Below are 22,886 nucleotides of genomic sequence, written 5' to 3' on the forward strand. Positions count from 1 at the left end.
GTAGTTTTTTATTTATTTATTTATTTAATTATTTAAGTTAATTTGCTTCGATTTGTTAACTTCAAAAGTAAAACTATTTTAAATATCTTCAGGTTCAGGATAGGTGAATGAAAAGGTTGAAATAAATCCTATTTCAGCACTGTTAAGTATAATAAAAACGCTGTCAAATGAAACGCTTTTTTTGCTCTTTTTGACCACAGATGGTCAAGATGTTATAAAACATGACAAATAACAATTTCTGGGGTCAGAATTATATTGAAAAATGTGTCCATTTGTCTCTGTGAGTTGTTTACATCAAAAGTTTCATATTTAGATTTTTCAGGTTTGGTGCAAAGGGTTAAAAATAGTGGTGGGCCGTTATCGGCGTTAACGTGCTACATCAATTAGCTTTTTTTCTCTTGTGCCGAAAAATACATACAAAATATGTCAAAATATCCACCTTGGAAATTATGCTCGAAAAAACTGTCAGTTTTTTCTTAAGTGAAAGTAAACAGCTCAGGGAAAAAATGGGATGTGTATTATATTGGATGGGTTCATCTTCTCTTAAAGGAACCACACCCAATTTAGCCACTGGCTGCTGTAATGTTAATCCAAGAAAATGAAAGAAAATCACTCTCTGCTCTTGACTGAATTACAGTTGTTTTAACAGTCAAACCAAAAATTTTTCAGACACCAGATATATTTTTTGATAGGCTAGATATAGCAAAACTGTAATAATGTGAGAAATGTTGAAGGTGTCTGAATAAATGTAGGTTTGATTGTATATTTCATTTTTACATTGAAGACTATCTGGTGCTATTTTACATTTAATTATTTGGTTTCTGTACCTTGACACCTACAAACTTGAAAAAAACTTAAACATTGGTGTGAAACAGGCGTAAGGTTGTTTGCACCTTGTGCAATGTGGAATTAGTTTAAGCTTTCTCAAGCACTTTGTGATGCATTTTGGAAACAGGAGATGAGCCCCTTTTCTAATGCACCACCTAGCTTGATAAACTCCTTCTCAAAGACTTACTGTTTGTCCATTTTATTTGGGTAACACACATATTCGGAATGCCTTCGGCAGAATTCGAATGAGCCCTTTTAATCTAGATTAATCTAAATTAATCTAGATTAATTTCAAGATCACAGTGAGATTAATATAGATAAAAAAAAATAATCTATGCCCACCACTAGTTTAAAATAAAGCATTTTGGACATTATTTCAGCTTGGTACCCAATTTAATCTTAAAATAGACACTTGAATGATAAAGAAGTAACAGGTTGTGGAAAAAAAAAATCACCCTATGCGCTTGAGAAAACGGAAAAATAGTTGATCCTCTACACATCTTTGGCCATTTTTTGCTATTTTGTCCAGAAATAAGGTCAATATGTTGTCAAATGTCAAAAATAACCATTCCATTAAATTCCTGGGGTCAGAATTGTATGGGAAAATGTGTCTCTGTGTCATTTGTCTCTGTATGTTGTTATGTTATGCCACTTTCTATATCATTTTTAGATTTTTCGGGTTCCGGTCGGGTGCAGCAAAGAGTTAAAAAAGAACCCTTTGGGACATTATTTCAGTTTGGCACCTGGCAGATTATGAAAATAGACACTTTAAGGATTTAAAAAAAATCAGGTGGCATAAAAAAGCCGGAGGGTGCGTGTGGACCCCTATTTCCATCTAGACTATATTTGTTATACTTAATTTTCTTTTCCGGCATAATTGTTAAAACACTAGACATTGGCATTGTTGTTAAAAGTCTTGCTTATTCTGTGCATTTTGAGCAGGTTTTGTGTTAAATCACATTTATTTTGTCCATCAAAAGTGTGCATTCACTTTAATTGAGCGTGAACAGCACAGCAAAAATAGACCGGACGCCGAAACCCCTGCTAAAAAATGCTAAAAATGGGCTTCACTTGTCTCAATTGAGTTCCAATGGGGTCAGTGTGTCCATTTCTTTTACTGTCTATGGGCACAGCGTGGTCGTAGCTGTTGGACAATATGGCAGATAGCAACGGCATCACATATCCGCATTCTTAATGGTCAGATCCCCTGTCAAGCTCCCTGTGAACGTCAATTTAGGCTCATAAAAAGCAATCAGATTGGAGTGTTTTTAGGATGGTTTTAACAGGATTTTGGAGCATTTGTAGAAGTCCAGAATCCAGTTGCACTAGTGGATGTTTAGATAATTTTTTGCCTAATGTTTGGAGGGCATGGTGGTGGTAATGCTAAGCCGCATTCACACACACACACACACACACACACACACGTTTCCAAGTGTGCCATGCCAATCAATGTATGACCTGATAAACTGCCATAAATGCAATAAAATAAATTGTCAAGATCAAGATGTGTCCCTTAAACCTGTGGAATCATTCTTGCAATAATCAGCAAAACACTTTGAATCAATTACCATTTTGATTAAAAGAATCAAGACATGACAGGAAATTCACTAGTATATTTTTATTTACAAAGTTCTGCTGGGCTTATTATGTGAATATCATCAAAGGTTGCTGGAACCTCATTTTAATACATATACAACTAGATCATCTTATTATATTTCATTGACTCTCCCTAGAAAGAAAACTACTTATTGTTGTTCCACTACTGAATTTGCTGCCCCAAATGATTGGAATTTACTACAAAAGTTATTAAAACTACAGACAAATATTCCAGTACATGCATAAAAAAAATATTAGGAAGTTCTCTGACCTCGACCAGTAAACATTTTAACTGAGGTTTTATTATTTTTCTTTTGTGTGTTCATGTATTGTGATATATGCTTTTATGGTTTTCAGTAGATATTAATTCTCCTGCCAGGCTGTTATTAAAAATAAGAACTTGTTCTCAATTAACTTGCCTGGTTGAACAAAGGTTATATAAATAACATCCTCATTCCATCAAAAACATTTTTTTCCTGTGTGAGGCTTTATAGGCAGTAAAAGCAGTTTGAGCACTTTGTTTACAAAACAGTTTTCAGCGTTACCTAGCAGTGTTCTAAAGTCCAGCCTACCCCAAGCTTTTCTTCAAACACATCCCTTCTATGAAAATGATCTTTGATTTAACAGAAGAATCTTGCTCTTCAGCAATGACTCAACTGACATTTGTCATTACAGAAATCTTGACATACTGAACCTGTGCAGAATACATGATGCATAAGGTAAGAAATAGGCTGATTTAAGAAGTCCTCAAAAGTTACATTGAAAATGAACCATTGCTTACATTTTATACATTAGTTGTACTCCTAGTGAATACATTAAATGCTTATTTTAATGCTAATTTTAAAGTACTGGATTACTGAAATAATAAGACATGAAATAACCCAATGCATTTAATTGCTTTGAAACCCATAAACCACATGAATTCTGGGCCTTTATGTGACTAACATTTATTAACTCTTCATAAATGTAATTAATTTATATATATATATATATATATATATATATATATATATATATATATATATATATATATATATATATATATATATAAACTCTTAATATGTATAGCATCTGAGGGGGAGGCCAGGTATTTTTTGAAGGTATTTCTCTGTAGTTCATTGTTTTTTATAAAAAAATTATTAGCCAATTTGAATATAATGCTACATCTACTTTAAATCTATATGTAATCAAATAAATATTAAAATTATTATTATTTTAAAAAATTCAACAAACAAACAAATAAATATATAAATGAAAATACCGTACTGATTTTAAATATAAATCTAAATTTATATTGTTGCTCCAGCCAGCACAACAAAACTTTTAATTTATTTCATGTTTTAAGTGAAGTGAAAAGTGAAAGTGAAGTCAGTGAGAATGTTTTGTTATATTTATTCTATTCTGTTTCTGCAGGCATAAAATTTTTATTCTACACCAAAGAAAGGCTTTTGGCTGCAATATAATATGCAGGTAAAGGAGCTTAATTTCTTTTAATAGTTAAAGTTGAACAGTTAAAGTTGTCTGCATTTAGCATTTTTCCAGTTGGAATTAGTTTCCTAAGTAGTTTTTCAGTGTTGTTCTACTCAGGCATTGACATTAAATAATTTAAAGCAATCCATTTTCAAATTTTGATACAATGCCACATTGGTTTAAAATCTATATCTTATCCTTAAACTTTGAAAGGAAATATCAGGTACAAAGTACTATTGTTAAAACCAACCCCACTGCCGCATGGAAACTCGTGACAGTGGGTGGGGTAGATTACAGATAATACATGTTGTTTCAAACCTGTATGACTGGTTTATTTTTTATTATTATTTTTTTCCGCATTTCTCATGGTTTGCTGAACTGCTATATATATATATATATATATATATATATATATATATATTATATATATATACAGTGGGGATCGAAAGTTTGGGCACCCCTCGCAGAATCTGTGAAAATATGAGTAATTTTCAAAAAATAAGAGAGATCATACTAAATGCATGTTATTTTTTATTTAGTACTGTCCTGAGTAAGATATTGTACATAAAATATTTTAACATTTATTCCACAAGACAAAAGAATTGCTGAAATTATTAAAATAACCCCACTCAAAAGTTTGGGAACCCTTGGTTCTTAGTACTGTGTTCTGTTTCCTGATGATCCTCGACTGTCTTTCTGTTTTGTGATGGTTGTGCACGAGTCCCTTGTTTGTTCTGAACAGTTAAACTGAGCAGCGTTCTTCAGAAAAATCTTTAAGCTCCTGCAGATTCTTCAGTTTTCCAGCATCTTTGCATATTTGAACCCTTTCCAGCAGTGACTTTATGATTTTGAGATGCACCTTATCACACTGAGGACATTTGAGGGACTCAAACACAACTATTTAAAAAGATTCAAACATTCACTGATGCTCCAGAAGGAAACAAGATGCATTAAGAGCTGGGGGGTGAAAACTTTTGGAATTTGAAGATCAAGGTAAATTGTACTTAATTTGTGTACCGGGAAACATACAAGTATCTTCTGTTGCTTACGAAGGGCAGAACTAAATGGAAAAAAATTATATTTCAACAAAATAAGACAAATTTGGCCATCTTCATTGTGTTCAAAAGTTTTCACCCCCCAGCTCTTAATGCATCTTGTTTCCTTCTGGAGCATCAGTGAATGTTTGAATCTTTTTAAATAGTTGTGTTTGAGTCCCTCAAATGTCCTCAGTCTGAAAAGATGCATCTCAAAATCATAAAGTCACTGCTGGAAAGGGTTCAAATATGCAAAGATGCTGGAAAACTGAAGAATCTGCAGGAGCTTAAAGATTTTTCTGAAGAACGCTGCTCAGTTTAACTGTTCAGAACAAACAATGGACTCATGCACAACCATCACAAAACAGAAAGACAGTCGAGGATCATCAGGTAACAGAACACAGTACTAAGAACCAAGGGTTCCCAAACTTTTGAGTGGGGTTATTTTAATAATTTCAGCATTTTTTTTGTCTTGTGGAATAAATGTTAAAATATTTTATGTACAATAACTTACTCAGGACAGTACTAAATAAAAAGTAACATGCATTTAGTATGATCTCTCTTTTTTTTTGAAAATTACTCATATTTTCACAGATTCTGCAAGGGTTGCCCAAACTTTCGATCCCCATATATATATATTCTATATATTCAGTATTATCACAATATTTATATTTAGTTGCAATAGCATAATACAATATAACAGGTTAAATAACATTTATCTTATAACAAAAATAACAGAAAATTTAATTAGAATAAAGCAATACTCAAAAATGTATAAAGTAAACCATTTTTTCAAAAAGATTAAATTGCAAAAGAATAAAAAGAGCAATAGGTTGAATCTTACAATAAGGTAAGTCTCATAAGTTAACCTTATAATGCATTAACATTAACAATGAACAATAGTTGAATCTGTTCATTAAATAATATTAAATAATAAAGTTATAAAATACATACAAAAAATCAAAATAAGTTGTAATAAATAATTATTTGTTGTATTTTGAAGTGCCTTGTAACAATATTGTGCATATTAATTATTGTTATATATTGAATTACTGAAAACGTACTGACTAAATTGATAACTTCATAAATGTAAAAAAGTTTATTCTGACCGAGCTGTCCACACAACCTCTTTATTATCTGTCTGCAACTAGTAAAAAAAAAATCATGATAACCTAGATGATAAAGAACAAACATGATCCACATCAAGCTTTTGATACAGTAATTCATTACAAATTATACAACAGTTTCTTACAATATGCAATTGTTAATTTTCTTTAAGAAAAATGAAGATGAAATCACTGTGTCATCTGACCGTCCGGTGGACATCAAAGACTGGAATGAAGACCATGTGAGACAATGGTTGCTCGAGATAAAAGTGGACAAAGAAGGGGCTGACATTTTGTATAATGAGAAAATTAATGGAGCTAGTCTCCTTCTCTTGGAGATGTCTCACCTCACAGAACTACACCTGTCAATGAATGCAAAAATACTGATTATTAACAAAATAGATCTTCTGAAACAAAAGAATCAGCAGCAGAATGACATAGTGACTCATTCTTATAGCTTAAAGCCTTACCCTTTCAGTAGATTTAATGCTGCTCACAGGTACAGAGAAAACAGCATTCTAGACGTAACTGAAACCGGTCCTAAAGACTACATACAACCATGTCATGAATTCAAAGAATTCTTCAACACAACAGAAGAGAATAAAATGAAAAAATACACATATGAGGTCATTCGATTTGCAGCAGCTTGTATGAATAGTCGCACAAATGGCACCATTCATTTCGGAGTGACAGACAAACCACATGGACAAATTCTGGGCATTAGTATGCAGAACACAGATACTTTTGATGTACAACAATTACATGCAATTGAAAAACATTTTAAAAGGGATCAAAAGCAGGACGACAAGCAGGTTCAAATAGCAAAGAGGTGCATTAAACCCCCTCGATTTGTGGAAGTTCTCAAAGCTGACATGACATCTACAGGAAAATTTGTTATTGAGGTAGATATTGAGCCATCCTCCATAGTCTGTGATTGCAGTTACTTTAATACTTATAATTTAGTCAAAGAACAGGATTCAATGCAAAAGTCCACAGCTGGCGAGAGTAAGAAGGATTATGGCAAGTCTTTTTTCATAAGAAACAGCAGCACCTGCAAGAATCTTATTACATCTGATTCCTTGAAGGAATATGAGAAATATATCAAAGACATGCCACAGTTGTCCAAGCTAAGAAAGGATGCTGAAGAAAAGCATTTAGCTGTTGTCAAAAACAGTGTTCAAGGCTCTAAACTGTGTGAGATTATAACAGGAGGAACGCAATCTTTGGACAGGTCACACTTTGAACGGTACATTGTGGTGGCTAACAAGTCTCATCCTGTTCAGTTGGAAAACCTGCGGTTCCTTCTTCACATGAATCCAGTGGCTGTTTTGGATTTTGATCCAGAAACTGCTGAGAATGGCTTGAATAAGCTGTTCGAAGAGAGAAATGCCAATCCTCACTCACCAGCTGATTATAAAATCACCGGTGCAGTTGAAGACATAGCAAGCAAGTTAAAGCTGACCAAAAATACAAGTTGGGTTTTCTGTAATGGAGGTATTAATGAGGAAAACCCCTCTGATGCTGACAAATGGTCGATTGAGAAGGGCTCTTCAGTGCGTGATGTTGTTTCATTCCTGTGCCGTAAAGATGTGCTGCCTCACAAGAAATTTCTCACCATCTTCTTGCTGTTAAGTCAGGTGAGTGATGGAAAAGACCCTTTGCTTGAGACCTTCAATATGTTTTTACAAGAGCTCAAGGGAAAAAACCAAATCTTATGCATCAGTGACAATGAAACGTCATACACCTACTGGAAGGATCTCATTAAGCAACGATATCAAGTTGACATCTCAACAAGATGCATTTATGAACTGAGTTTTGCTGAGGTCAATGGCACCGTGCTCAGTCTGTGGTCAGAGAATCGCAAATCAAGCCGCTTTTTGCCTTGTGGTGGTGGCAGTAATGTTGTGCTCTCAAAGAAAACCGAGGACTCATTAGAAACGCTTAGTATTCTTTGTGTGAACCAATGTGATGGAGGAAATGAGGACAAAAGAAAGCATGAGGAGATATTTTACAAGGGAGGGAAGGTGTCTTGGTGGAACTTTTACTTCTCAGAACAGCCCGGGTCAATGCCATTCATCAAACGAGACAAATTTAGCTACATAATCAATACTATTATTCCAGACATTTGTAGTCGGAAGAGAGTGTGTGAGTTTTTCAGCATCTTCCATCTTCCAGGCTGTGGTGGCACTACACTAGCCATGCATGTTCTATGGACACTCAAGGATAAATATCGTTGTGCAGTGTTAAAAGACACTACAGATGATTATACTACCATAGCTGAACATGTAGTGCAGCTACTAACATATGAGACAAAAGACCAGCCTCCACAAATTACTGTTTTGCTCATGATTGATGATTTCCAAGACATTTCTGATGTTAAAAAACTCCAAAATCAAATTGAGGAGCAATGTCTAAAGAAAAACATTTTTTCAAAATCTTCACAAGTCATAATTGTCAACTGCATGAGAGCTGAATTGAGAGAACAAGCTGAAGGAACTGATGATGCAGTTTTCATTGGAAATAATTTATCTGAAACAGAACAGAAACTGTTTGAGGAAAAGCTAAATGAGTTTGAGAATACAGACACAAATACTACAACATTTTATGGATTTATGATTCTAAAGAAAGAATTTTCATCGCAATACATTCAGGGTGTTGTCGTAAAAACCCTGAAGGACTTCAACTTTGAACAGAAACATGCTAAACTTTTTGCTGTTCTTGTCCTTTTGCATGTCTACTGCAAAACTGCATCACTGTCAGTCTCTACATGTGAAGAGTTCTTTGGTCTGCAAACAAAACCAGACTCTAAAGTTGAAGATGAGTTTAAGCAGTTTTCCACTCTTTTGACAAGATGCACAGTTGATTCCAAAGTTACCTTTGAGGGTGTGAGGGTAATTCACCCAAGTATAGCACAACACTGTTTGAAAGAATTTTCCACTTTATCTCCAAAAGTGACAAAGGCAGACATTACAAATCTCCTAATCACAACAGACCTATTTTATAAATACTCACTGGGGAAACAAAAATTAAAGCAGGATGTACACAACATATTGGTGAGAAGGACATATTCAGCTGTGTTTGAGGACTCAATCTCAGCTCGCCTCAGTTTTTCACCTCTTATCCAAGATATAATGAAGGAGACACCGGGTGATGAAGAAACTGTTCTAGAAAATGCAGCGAATTGCTACAATAAGGATCCAGTAATGTTCCAGCTCCTTGCCAGGTATTATATAAAAAAACAAGAATTTAAAGAGGCCATGGACTGGACAATGAAAGCTAAAGACCATTCGAGTGACAACTCATACATATGCGATACAGTTGCACAGATATTAATACATCAGCTGAAGCAAGCTTTTGATGAATATGTTCCAATGAAGCCAGACAGCCTTGAGAAGTATCTTAAATTGGCTGAGTCTGCAAAAAAAGCTTGCAAGGAAACACAACAGACAGCATTCAAAGAGGTGAAGGGACCAAACAATTATAGTATCTACAACACTGCTGGCCATGTAGGTGAACTTCTAATTGCCACTGTTGTCATAGAAATACTGCAAAAGACACCACTGTTTAACTCCGATGAGAAATGCAACAACTGCCTTGGCCAAGTCCTCATGGGTAAAATTAGTATGGAAGATTTGCCAAGAGATAACAATAAACTCGAACCATATTACCATGTATTGCAGAAGTATAAAAATTATCTTCTTCAACTAAAAAACATGATGAGGGAACTTTTTGATTTTCTTGACAATGTTTTTGTCAATTCAGTACCATATTTTGGAGGCAAAGACAAACATAAAGAACTGACAAAGCCCAAGATTTCCAACTGTTTTCAACAGTATACTGACATCTTTTGTAAAATAAATTGGAGTGAGCTGGTGAACAGTGAGCTCTTGAACCGCATGGTTAAAATTGAGCAGACGCGCCAATGTCTGGAGAGGAACAAGGGTGATTCCTATACTGGGCTTCTGGAATATTTATATAAAGAAGACTCTGCATCAACTCTTGAAGAGATCATCCAGCAGTATGATTTCATTCTGAACACCAGAGAAGAGGCCAGACTGATGGACAATGTCAACTTTATTTATGCCAATGTAATTCTGGCCAACATTAACCCAAATTCTCAGTACATCAAGCCTTACCAAGAAATTAGTCAATTACTTCTTCAAATAATCGACTGCCCGAGGTCATTAAGTGAGCGTCTACCACTGTACTACATTGCTGTTTTGTTATTATGGAAAGAGACAAACCATCATTTACCACGTCTTGTGTCACAAATGAAGAACTCATACTCAACTGAGCTGAAACCTGAATTTAATGGAAAGAGAGCAGCTGTTCATTTTTACCTAGGGGAGGACAAAGAATACGGTGGCCTGATATCCCATAGGGATATAAACAGCTGTTTAGGATCAGGACAGAACATCTCAACTCAGTGGAATGATGAAAAAATATGGAAACAAGTAAGAGACAGCAACAAACTTTGCAGAGTTTCTGGTGAAATTTGTGATGGTTTTATCAGCATTAAAAATGTGAAGGTCTATCCAATGTTCAGATGCCAGTTAGGAGGTAAAAAATCTGGCACAAGAGTGCCATTCTTCATCGGATTCTCAATGAATGGACCAGTTGCAGTTGACATAGACTGAGTCATAAGATTCATAAGCCTGATCTAATGGATCTCATGACTGGAGGAACATGAACAAGAAAACATTGAAGAATTCTAGTTTAAAACTAAGACACTCAAGTCAAAGGGGCTCATGGACCAAAGCCCTGTGGTTATTCTTACACATTAAGTCATTAGTAAATCTTTATTATTATATAATTATTATATCAAACAATCAATCAATATATTACTCATTAATGCTGCCCTTGTTTTAAGCGAAATGCCTAATTGTGTTTAATGTTAAGGGTTTATCTTGAATCTTTCGTAAAAGCTAGTGGAATAGTGTTATGTGATAGGTAGCCAGTGCCAGCAATGCATTGACTTTTAGTGGGGAAACATGCACCTCTGCTTTGGGTTTAATTCTTTTTCCTCATATGAATTTTAAATATTTCATATAACTGCATTTAACTCAAATATGATGATATACATTTTCTCATTTATCATATACTCTTTATATTTTATTAACTTTTATTTTGCTTTAATTTACAATCTAAGAAAACTTTTAAAAGTAGGATCCAATGTACGATGATGACATGAAAGCATTTTCCATATTGATTTTCATAGGCGATTTACATGTATTTTGAATTATGCTTTGCATTGTGTTGTGTTGTGTTGTAGGGTTGAAGTAAATGTCTGTAAACTCACAGAAGAGGTACTGGTCATTTTTTTGCCAGGGCATTGGACATTATCTGTTTTCTACTGATTTTTTATCTTACAGTATACATTTGTTTCTTGATAACTATTGCTTTTTCTGCCCAACCTGTTGTATTAGGAATAATGTTAAGCCTTATTCTGCCTCTGTGCAAGACTTTATTAAAGGTAATTTTCTGCATTCAAGATCTTCTGGGTCACAAGTCACTGCTAAGAAGCAGTACATTTCCATACCCTGTGCTTGTGATCAAAACACTTGTTAAATATGTTTTTGGTTATCCAATAAACTTATTTCTTATAACTGCCTTTGCCAGGCTTCTACACTCCTCCTGAATCTAGTCATGAAAAGTCAGGTATATGTGTATATTGCTTTAAGAATTATTTCAGAGCAATTTAACATAAAATTGTGCCTTACATATTGTTGGGTAAATAAATAAATCGATGTTTTACATCTCTGAAGTAAAAAAAACTCCAACTTCAGATTGAGGAGGAATGGTTAGAACAAAAACAACAACAACAACAACAACAACATCTCCACGGGTCATAATTGTCAACTGCATGAGAGCTGAATCCAGTAAACAGACTGATGATGAAGTTTTCATTGGAAACAAATTATCTGAGAAGGAACAGGAACTGTTTGGGGAAAAGCTGAATGAGTTTAAGTGGACCAACACAAACACTAAAACATTTTATGGCTTCATGATTTTGAAGAATAACTTTTCACCTAAGTATATTCAGGGTTTTGTGAAAAATGCTCAACTTTTTGCTGTTCTTGTCCTTTTGCATGTCTTCTGAAAGAATGCATTGCTGTCAGTCTCTACATGTGAAGAGTTCCTTGGTCTGCAAGCAAAGCCATATTTTGAACCCTCCAAGGTCGAAGATGGATTTGAGCGGTTTTCCAATCTTTTGACAAGATGCACAGTCAATTCTAAAGTTAGCTTTGAGGGTGTGATGGTGATTCACTACAGCATAGCTCAACACAGTTTGAAAGAACTTACAATTTTTCCTTCCAAAGTGACAAAGGCAGAAATCACTAACCTTCTGCTCACAACAGACTCATTTTATGAGTATGCTCTGGGAAAACAAAAATTAATACAGGATGTTCACAACATGCTGGTGAGGAGGCAGTTGGCTGAGGCCAAAGGCTCACTTTTTTCTCCTCTCATCCAAGATATAATGAAAGAGACCCCAGGGAAGGAAGAACTTATTCTACAGAATGCAGCAAAGTGCTACAGGAAAGATGCAGTGATATTCCAGCTCCTCGCCAGGTACTATTACATCAAAAAATCTGACTTTACCACAGCCATGAATTGGGCAAGGAAGGCCAAAGATCTTTCAAAAGACAACTCATACACATGTGATAGTGTCACAGGTACTTGTACATGAGCTCAAGCATGAGGTTCACAAAGACAAAGATGATCCCATCAAGCCAGACAGTCTTGAAAAGTACCTTACATTGGCTAAATCTTCAGGAGAAGCTTGCAAAGAAACACAACAAACTGCAAACAAAGAGGCAATGACTCCATCGCAAAGACTAAAGGATTATAATACCTACAACACCACTGGCCATCTTGGTGAACTTCAAACTGCAGCTATTATCATACAAATTCTGCAAAAGACTCCACTGTTTAACTGCCTTAGTGAAGTGCTATTGAGTAAAATTACCTTTGAAGATCTATATCTTTTAAGACAAAGGTTATCTAATACACTTATACCTTCACTTCCTTTCCCAGCTCCTGAGCTGCATCTAATCATGTCAAGTCTAAATATGTTTATTGCTTTTCAGAATCATTTGTATCGTTCAGAATCATTCTGGGTAAAAAAAGTAATTCACTGTAGACTTACTGCAAATTAGTTAACATTCTTTAAAATAATGCAATACAATATTTGTGTTTTCTCATCTATTGTTGAACGAAAGTCTGTAAATTTATATTACCAGAATATTTATTACAACTAAGATTTCTTACTGTATATGAAATAACTGAATAAAGATAATAGTCCAACTGCTTTGTTAGAATTGTTTTTGCAAGAATAATCTTCTCTTCGTTCCAAATCGTTACTTTGAAACAACAATAGCACATTAAAGATTTTAGTTTCACTTTTATTTTGTAATCCTTCAAAACTCGTCCTGTTAGTGACTTTTATTTTGTAATCACCAGAGGCGTCTGAATCGAGATGCCAAGGACCTACATACAGGCAGCTGATGATACTGCCGGCTGAAGCGCTATCCATTTAAAAATAGAAATAAAGCAGTATTTTGCCGCTGCGTACAAGCTCGGATGGAACAGATGATGCTTTCTTCTAACACAGTCAGTTTAATTTGACGGATGTCGGTGGTATTTAAGGAGGAAATGTTTGGATTTATGGAGTCAAAGCGTTAAATAAGGATCATGGCGTTTCCGGAGGGAGAATCACTGGAATCCTGGCTCAGTACGTGCATTATTATCAATGACATTTAATAATAGGTGTAAATAACACTGCTGTGTTATGTCTTCAGTGCATGCATTAATACCGACGCGTCTGACGTTCTTGTTCAGCTTGTTTCAGCGGAATTTCAATCATACTATAATGAAGATCAGCTCTTGAATATTATTCATCTCATATTGACGCTGCTTAGAAACCTTCTCGGGCCGTCCAATTATGATTAATAAATAATTTTAAAGAGCCAAGACTTCATCATAGTAGGATTCGTTGATTCGCCAGCGTCTGCCAATCAGATATGCCCAGTGCATGAACGACACGTCTCATAATTAATATTCATGAGCCAAGCCTTCCCAATAGTATGATTTATAAATTCAAAATGCATTTTGATCGTCCAGATTAAATTTTTGTGTTTAGCTTCATGTATGAGTTCAGACCCAGAGCTTCAGGATTTACAACAGCAATTACTAATTCATTACTTATCAAATAAAATGATTTTATCAATGGTATCAAATATTACACAAAACATCGTAATACAAATATTTTGGACATGCACAATAAGCATAAAATGTAAATACAGTTGCACATGAGTATGTTTATATTATACACACTTGGAGGTTTTCGTAAAGGACGATGACTTTAAAAAAAATATATTTTCTTGAAATCAGTGATGGTAATATTGATGTGCATCCCTGAGATTGGCCCTCACACTGTTGTGCCAGTGTACACAGATGGGGCTGATTGTTTGGTCCTTACGATGTTGTGTGTCCTCCACAGACAAAGCCACACACCCGACCAACCGGCAGGAGGACTGGGAATACATAATTGGGTTTTGTGACCAGATCAATAAGGAGTTGGAAGGGTAAGCATCCGTAATCCAACATGACTGAAAACTACAGGAGTCTCTTCTCTAACTGTGTTTGTAGTCCTCAGATAGCTGTGAGACTCCTGGTTCACAAAATCCATTCTCAAGAGTGGGAAGCCCTTCAAGCTCTGACGGTGAGGGATGGCTGCTTTATTATGAGTTTCTTTACAGATGCTATAATGTTTTACATGATGTCTGATGGTTTTGTGTTTCTGAAGGTACTAGAGGCTTGTATGAAGAACTGTGGGCGAAGATTTCACAATGAAATATCCAGATATAGGTTTTTAAATGAGCTGATTAAAGTGGTTTCGCCCAAGGTTAGTGGTTTTTCTGTTATGACTTTTGTATGTTGACCCATAAGTTAACATCATCCTGGTTCCCTCAAAAGAAAGCCAATAGGATTTTTTCTATTGCTTTTGGATTAAAAAAATTAACTTTGTGGCCACCAAAACATAAAGATTCTTGCACATATTGTTCATCATGATAATCTTAACACAATAACACAACTTTTATGAATTTTAAGCCTAAATGCAATAGTTAAAAGTAAAAAAATCTAACATAGGCTATAAATGAACTACAGAATGATTGCACAGCTTCAACACCACCACCATTTGGTTAAACTCTTTCAGTCTTTATTTAAAAACGTTTCCTATGAAAGGTTGAGTTGCAAGAGTGTGATTATTAACCAGAAACCCACTGAATTCAAGACGATGGAACCAGAAGTGCAAAAATGTGATCTTGTTTCTGATTTTAGGACTCATTAATGTGTACCTTATTAGACATCATTGAATAATATTGTTTAAAACATTGTGTTTCAGTATATGGGGGACAGTGTTTCTGACAAGGTGAAGAATAAGGTCATTGAGATGTTGTACAGCTGGACGGTGGTGTTTCCCAATGAGGCCAAGATCGCAGACGCGTACCAGACGCTCAAGAGACAAGGTGAGATGTTACGAGTGAACTTTCTCTGGTGTGTCATGAGCGGCTGTCTGATCGATGTGCGTTTTCTTTAGGACTTGTGACGTCAGACCCAGAACTGACTGTGGACAAATCCCTGATCTCGTCCCCTCCGACACGACCCAAAAACCCAGTGTTTGACAATGAGGACATGGGGAAGGTGAGACACCTGATGGCATCTTTTCCCGTGCATGCATAATCTGAATTTAAATATGTGATTTGGAGGTTTAACTCCAACTGTGTTTTCCATTTTATGAAACTAAGAAAATGTGTTGTTCTGTGATTTGATGGAAGTTGTTGGCTGAACTTCTGAGGAGCAAAAACCCGGAAGATCTTCAGGAGGCGAACAGACTGATCAAAAACATGGTGAAGGAGGTGAGAGGATCCTGAGACGAGATCAAGATGTTGATCTGATATTTAAAGATGGATGAAGAGCTCCAGTTTAAACTCAGCATGAAAACTTGAATTAAATGATTAAGCGATTAAAGAATTGCATGAAAATTAAAGGATTTAAAGAAATAAAAAAAACTATATTATTTAAAGAAATATATAGTAAAATAATAATGCATTTTAACAGCTATTTATTAATTCCTTCATAACTGTCTGGTTTACAAAACAAGCCATTTACTAATAAAGTACATATTCAAATCTGATTTCATGTTGACCCTAATGGTTCAAGGGGTGGTTGCATCGATGGTGGCGCTTGTATAAACTGTATTAATGTCAGACCTCATAATTTCAATATTGTTTTTCTGATTTACACACTGATTCTGGATCAGGTGTGGCATAATTGATGTGACAGACAGAATTTATGTTGTGCATGCAGGATGAGGTCCGAGTGCAGAAAATGGCCAAACGCAACAATACGCTGGAGGAAGTGGACAACAACGTCAAGCTCCTGAGCGAGATGCTGGGTCACTACGACAGAGAGCGATCGTCCGACGCCGACCATGAGCTCATCAAGGTCAGATCATATCTGACAACAATCAATGTTTGTCAAATGTGCAGACCGAGAAAGTTTAAAGAAATGGCACTTGAGCATCAGGTGGTTAAGTTAGTTTGTTGCGGGAATCTAATTTGATCATAAATCTCCAGCAGCTCAGCCCTATTTGAAGTGTTTCCGCTGTAATTATGACAAGGCTGCTTGTTAACAGTATTTACTAATAGAAACTTGTGGTATTAAGGTGTAAAGAACTGTATTTTCTTCAATACAAAAATATTCAGTGTGGGAAAACCATTTTTCAGTATACATCTTGAGATTGTGTTTGTGTTTTTAGCATTTGTATTTAGATAGTTTTAATATATCACGACAGCAGCACTCACATGTGACCTGACCTGTATGTTCAGGAGCTGTATGAGCGCTGTGATAAACTACGACGCACCGCTTTCAAACTGGCCACTGAGGCAGAGGACAACGACTCCAGTCTGGGTAAACAACATGATCCTCCGCTTTGCTCTCAGAGGATCGTTTATTTGAAATGTTTAGCATTTTTCTGCTTCCTGTAGGGGACATTCTCAAGGCAAACGATGATCTGTCCAGAGTAATCAGCTCTTATAAACGAATCGTAGAAGGACAGGCAGATGACGGCGAGGGTGAAGATCTCAGACCGGCTGCTAGTGAAGGTGACGTCACTTCAGGGATCATCTGTAGATCTTCCCTCAGCAGCAATATTTTGATAATCCAATACATCGTATTTTCTTCATGATGTTTCTTGTCTTCTCAGGATGTGAGACCACAGGCACATTGATTGATCTGGCTGGACTGGATGAACCTTCTCCTCCCCCGACCGTTGCTCCTCCCCCTCTTCCTCCTCAGGTCCCGTCAGCCAATCCCACGGCCTCGCCCATCCCCGTGCTGCCGCCTCCTCCTCGCCGATTGGCCGGAGCTCAAGGCAGTCAGACGAGCAGCCCCAATCACAAACTGCCTGAGCAGCAGACCTCCCTCTCCCTGCTGGACGATGAACTCTTGTCTCTCGGTGATAAATCTCTTTTCAATTGTTGTAACACTGTCTGGTGATGCATACCATAGAAATAGACTAAGAGAGGTCACATAGTACCCCACATGAATGTGTAATTCACTGTTAAGCCTTTTTATAAAATGGCATCGACAGTAATATAAGATGCTTATTAAATAAATAAATAAATAATAATAATAAAATAATGATTTTTATTAACATTAATGTTTTTGAAAATGAAACATTTTTGATAATATACAATAATATATTTGTTATTTAGCATATGAAATCAATACTTAGGAAATAAAAGTTGTAATTGTTTAAATAATTGCTACAATTATAATAATAATTTTTGTTTTTAATGTTTTTAAATGGTTTGAAAGCTTTTATGTTCATAATAATAATAATTAGTAGTAGTAGTATTCAAATATTGTTACTAAAAGTATATGAAATATTTAAAACAAATGTATGATTGATATATTCATATTAAGAAGTTTGAAGTATGAAATGTGATTTATATTAAAAATATTTTTTGTATAAATAAAATAATAAATTACAATTAATATTGCTGTTAAAGAGTACATAAAAAGGTTTAGAAACTAGGTTCATAAGGTGAATAAAATTATATATCTTATATAATTGATAAAATAATAATAATATTAAATTATTCTTCCCATTTTCATGACTTTACAATTTATTTTATTAGTTTACATGCAATATAACATGCATAAATCTTATCTGTCTCTCAGGACTGAATGATCCTCCCTCTGTGCCAAACAGACAGAAGTTGGATGACCCGTCTGGTCAGTGGACATCCTCACAGGTAGCACACACACACCCACTGGACTTAGAGACGTTAACAGAGATGACTGAATCCCTCATTTTTTGGTTGGTCTCTTGCTGTCAGGCTCCTGATCCGGGCCTGGACCTGTTTGGGAGCATCTCTGCTCCGACAACACACACTCCTGCGCAGACCTCACACACACCGGCTGTCAGTCAGGGGCTGCAGGATCTCTCCATGCTGGACTTTGGAGGTGGAAAGAGGTACAGTTCTGCTGTTCCTGATGAAAACAGCACCTCAAACCAACCTAATGTGGTTTACACATCTAGATAGTTTCTTATCAGTCAGTTATGTGGGTCCACCTATGTCAACCGCATATTTGAGAATATAAATGAAGTTTTAATCTGTCTCTCAGTAGTGGTTCTGGTCTGACTGGCATCGCTGGAGGAACTTTTGGTATTTCTGGAGGTGTAATGTGCCCCACAGCCGCCCCTCTTCAGTCCATTAGCCCGTTTGTGAGTGCGGCGGTGCCTGGTTCGCCCGCTGTGGCCCGGTATCAGGCGGTGACGGGCGGCTCAGCTCCGGGCAGCCCTTTCTTTCAGCCCTTCTCATCCCCGTCTCACTCGCTTCAGAGCAGCCCGGCGCGGAGCTCAGAGCCCAGCCTGTCCAACCTGAACGTCCCGCTCGAGTCCATCAGACCCAGTGAGTGACCGCAGCGTCAGTCTGAACAAGGACGTGAAGCTAAAACACACTGAAGGCCAATAAAATAAAATAATAAATGTACTTGAAAGTAATGTCAAAATGTCAGGAAAATTATAAATAATTAAAATCTTAATTATCCTTTGTTGGTATTTATATTATAGGTTTAATTTTCATTGTGAGAAATGTTATACAGAAAAAATATATAAAAAGATTTTCTTAAGTATTTAATTATTTTTATTATAAATATATTAATGTAATATTATTTATTATTATTATTATTTTTTTAATTAATTTCTTTGGTCTGAAATGTGACCCAGAAAGGCTTTATGCTTTACAAGTCATACAAAATTTAAATCCTATAATATAATTTATACTACATTACAATTTATTTTAAAGTCTTTATGATTGTATATGAAATATAAAATCATTATAAATATAATTGTTTTTTTCCTTTTGATTTTGTGAGTGAATTGTGATTATTTCTTAAATCCAGACAGCCGAGGTTTCCATGTGATCCTGCAGCTGCCCTGTTTGACAGTATTAGTTGCTGAGCTGTATCTCAGTGTTTCTGCTTGTGTCCTCAGGTAGAGTCTTACCTGTGACGCTGTATGATAAGGATGGAGTCCGTGTTCTCATGCACTTTGCGATGGACTGTCCGCCGGGTCGACCGGACGTCCTGGTCATGGTGGTGTCGTTGATCAACACAGCGCCGTTACCCGTGCGAAACATAGTGCTGCAAGCAGCTGTGCCCAAGGTACGACCTCCTCCACTGCCAACACAGAGAGTTTACATGATTCGTTCATTTGAATCAGTACTTTAATGATTCATCTGAACCAATTCACAACATTTCTTTCACTATAAAATGTGAAATGCCACAGGGATTTCTTGGAACATGTTTGATGACTTGGTATTGTGTTGTGTTTGTGGCAGTCTATGCGAGTGAAGCTTCAGCCTCCATCAGGTGCAGAGATCGCGCCCTTTAACCCCATCCTGCCCCCCGCATCCATCACTCAGGTCATGCTGCTCGCCAACCCACTCAAGGCAGGAGCTCACACACATCTAATACTTGTTTTATTAGACAAAAACATAAAATACATTTATAAAATACATACAAGATGATTATTAGTATTGTAAAATCTTATTATAAAATTCTTTATTTATTGATTGTAATTGTTATTAAATTAAATAGTAATTATTTTATTAAATAAACACACCACTTTGCTTGAGCTCATCATAAAGGTTTACCAGTGTTGTGCGTGTGTTTCAGGAGCGTGTGCGTTTGCGCTATAAGCTGGCGTATCTTCTGGGAGAGCGTCAGTATTCGGAGGTTGGAGAACTGGATCAGTTTCCTCCAGCGGACAGATGGGGCTCGCTGTAGATCTCATCCTTTACCTGCTCGAACTCTTATGTTCATTCCCAAGGATCGTCTTTCATTTGTGCTGTTTATTTATTTACTATCAGTGTTTTGCTGCAGCCTTGTGAAGCAGCATTTGATGCTTGATGTTTTTCGCAAAAATTCAAGCTGGATATTAATACAATAACACAACGTCAGTGACACACATGAGGGTCTGAAACGGACGCGTTTGTTTCAGAGATTGGTCTTTTGTGTGCTGCCTATACAGACGTTTACCATGGTAATCATAGTTTCTGTTAAAATACCATAGTAAAACAATAAATAACTAGCACTTTCAACAAATAGAGTAAAGTTATGATTAGAAAATGAAATGAAAAAAATAATTCTATAATTTATGTGAAATAAGTTAATTACTACAAACTTCACTGAATGATTATGTATGAATTTAAGCTATTTATTTTAAAAACAGTTACCAGTGATATTTTACTATAATTGAGATACTATAAATCATACTTTAAAATTTGTTTAAATATATTTTAAAATATTTTTGTATTTTGTGTTTTCATGAACAGTTTTAGTAACTCGTTTTTGTTGTAATTTTTATTACTTTGTTTTTTCATGTGTATGTTTTTTATTTGTATTTCATCTTTTTAGTTACTTTTATACATTAAGTTAAAGCGAAAATGAGAAATGTATGAAACGTAGCAAAGTAAAATGTTTTAAATTTTATTTAAAGTAAAAAAATGTACAAGAAAAAAGTAAAATGTTTTTAAGATGTACATTTTATTCACTTTAACAACAATTGTGGTATTTTATTTAGTTACTTTATATATATATATAGAGAGAGAGAGACTTGTATTCAATTTTAAATTTTTAGGTGTTATGTTTATTTCTGGGGAAAAAATAAATTGTAGTTGTAAACTGCTCTAAACATGTCTGAAGTTTTGGCAACAGGGTTGCAAAAATATATTTAGGTGAGCCGCTCTTTTCATTGACTACTTGTTGAGAAATCAAACAAAATGGACCTTTTTCAAGCACTGTACTGTAGTAACTGTGGTATTTTGATGTAAACTGTGGTAAATGGTGGTAAACCCTGATGGTGTCACATGACCTCGCCGCTGTCCGTGGAGAGTATTAAACCCTGATTTCACTCTGTTCAGACAGTTCTAGGGCTCTTCTCAACAAGCATTTGAACTTTGCTGTTTCTAGAGCTAGACGATTTATTTCATGACGTCATGAAGCATCAGAATGAATGTACCTGCAGTCCAACGAGTTTACATGGAGCACGCTGTGAGGTTGCACGCGTAACGTCAGAGCAGCATTATGTTGTCTATTTTGAGTTTTTATCTGCCTGTGTTATAGTTCAACACTGATTTTTGTTTTATTTATTGCTGTTACAGGAACGTTTGGACTCAGCATTACAGTCTGTCTCAGATAGTCCACAGCCTTTTTTGACAATATTAGATTTGTTTATTTGATTGTGACATATTTACATTTTTTTTTTTTACCTGCAGGTTATGCAGTGAAGATCTTGATGGAGGATGCATTGCATTTGGTTATGAGTTCATCATAAGTCTGTCAGATTGGATGTGTGTTAGTTTTGTGGAGGCATTGGCGGTCAATCATGTGAGCGTTTTGCATGATTCGATTCTTTTAAGTGCTGAAGCAGAGCAAGTGAGCATTTTATTTCATCAGATAAAGGCCTCATGTGATTTTGGTCCCAAACAAATCTTAACGTGTTTGAGAAGAGGACAGCTGCTTCTCTGATTTGTGCAAACCTTATAATTCACTACAATCATGCATTAAGGCTTTGACAACAGTGATCGAGTGAATCTCACACAAAAATTATGAATATTTCACCCAAAGAAGTAAAATTAATATTATGCTTACTTTTATTGGCGTATTGACATTTATTTGCATGACAATTAAACACTCATTTTAATTACTAAAATATGTGTGTATACATGGGTAATATGTAATAAAAATAAGTTTTTTTTTTTTTTTTTAAACAACTTTTTATTTTAACTATCTCTGGGGTGAAACCTCTTGGTCCTAAGCTATAGTCTTAAGTAAAAATATCTCCCCTTTTTTTCTTTTTTTTGGGGGGGGGGGTGAATTCATGGTTATTTTTATGAGATTCATCTAATTGATTCCTGAGAATCTGGACATCATGCATCTTTGCTAATTCTGTCTGACGTGTTTCAGGAAGATGAAGGTTTCAGGGCTTTATTGTGCATCTGCAAGTGTTTAAGGAAGCTCGTCTGTGTTTTATTATGAATTATTGTGTGTCTTTTTAAAAGCCAAAATTTCATCTTGTCTGATGTTGATGACGATGATGATTTAGGAGTCATTCTATATTTAGGGGTACATTTCATGTCAGCCAAAAACTTAAGAAATCAGTATTCTTTTTTATATATATAAATAAATTAGGTGGCTGAATAATATATCCTCTTAATGTGCTAAATCAATTGTTTGGCAAGCTAAGCTTAAGCTCTTAAGAGATTTTGGAGGT

The 22,886-nt window shown here is 35.5% G+C and overlaps 2 protein-coding genes across 5 annotated transcripts; both read left to right on the forward strand.

Annotated features, from left to right (window-relative positions):
* Positions 1-3,134: 3,134 nt before the first annotated feature.
* Positions 3,135-10,671, forward strand: LOC113067580 (sterile alpha motif domain-containing protein 9-like). Its single transcript, XM_026239945.1, has 2 exons — positions 3,135-3,143; positions 6,208-10,671. Exons 1-2 carry the CDS (start codon positions 3,135-3,137, stop codon positions 10,669-10,671), a joined length of 4,473 nt encoding a protein of 1,490 aa, XP_026095730.1.
* Positions 10,672-13,509: 2,838 nt separating this feature from the next.
* LOC113067368 (ADP-ribosylation factor-binding protein GGA3-like) lies at positions 13,510-20,754 on the forward strand. 4 transcript variants are annotated; one of them, XM_026239735.1, is made up of 17 exons: positions 13,510-13,769; positions 14,538-14,622; positions 14,687-14,759; positions 14,844-14,942; positions 15,444-15,567; positions 15,639-15,742; positions 15,877-15,957; positions 16,409-16,546; positions 16,930-17,011; positions 17,089-17,205; positions 17,307-17,558; positions 18,287-18,360; positions 18,445-18,581; positions 18,734-19,020; positions 19,605-19,774; positions 19,951-20,061; positions 20,288-20,398. In XM_026239735.1, the coding sequence occupies exons 1-17, from the start codon at positions 13,730-13,732 to the stop codon at positions 20,396-20,398; spliced, it is 2,085 nt and encodes a 694-aa protein (XP_026095520.1). In that variant the 5' UTR covers positions 13,510-13,729. The 4 variants fall into 4 exon arrangements, with proteins under 4 accessions (XP_026095520.1, XP_026095521.1, XP_026095518.1 ...); XM_026239736.1 differs by having other exon boundaries at positions 18,737-19,020; XM_026239733.1 differs by having other exon boundaries at positions 14,687-14,942; positions 20,288-20,754.
* The last annotated feature ends 2,132 nt before the right edge of the window (positions 20,755-22,886 follow it).

The sequence above is a fragment of the Carassius auratus genome, linkage group LG28B (genome assembly GCF_003368295.1).
Source record: "Carassius auratus strain Wakin linkage group LG28B, ASM336829v1, whole genome shotgun sequence".
Classification (NCBI taxonomy): domain Eukaryota; kingdom Metazoa; phylum Chordata; class Actinopteri; order Cypriniformes; family Cyprinidae; genus Carassius; species Carassius auratus.

Excerpts from the sequence above, each read along its gene's own strand:
- LOC113067368 (XM_026239733.1), top strand. The coding sequence starts at position 13,730 with ATGGCGTTTCCGGAGGGAGAATCACTGGAATCCTGGCTCA. Across the intron at positions 13,770-14,537 it reads ATCACTGGAATCCTGGCTCA|ACAAAGCCACACACCCGACC; the intron begins GTACGTGCATTA and ends TGTCCTCCACAG. Across the intron at positions 17,559-18,286 it reads CGATGAACTCTTGTCTCTCG|GACTGAATGATCCTCCCTCT; the intron begins GTGATAAATCTC and ends TCTGTCTCTCAG.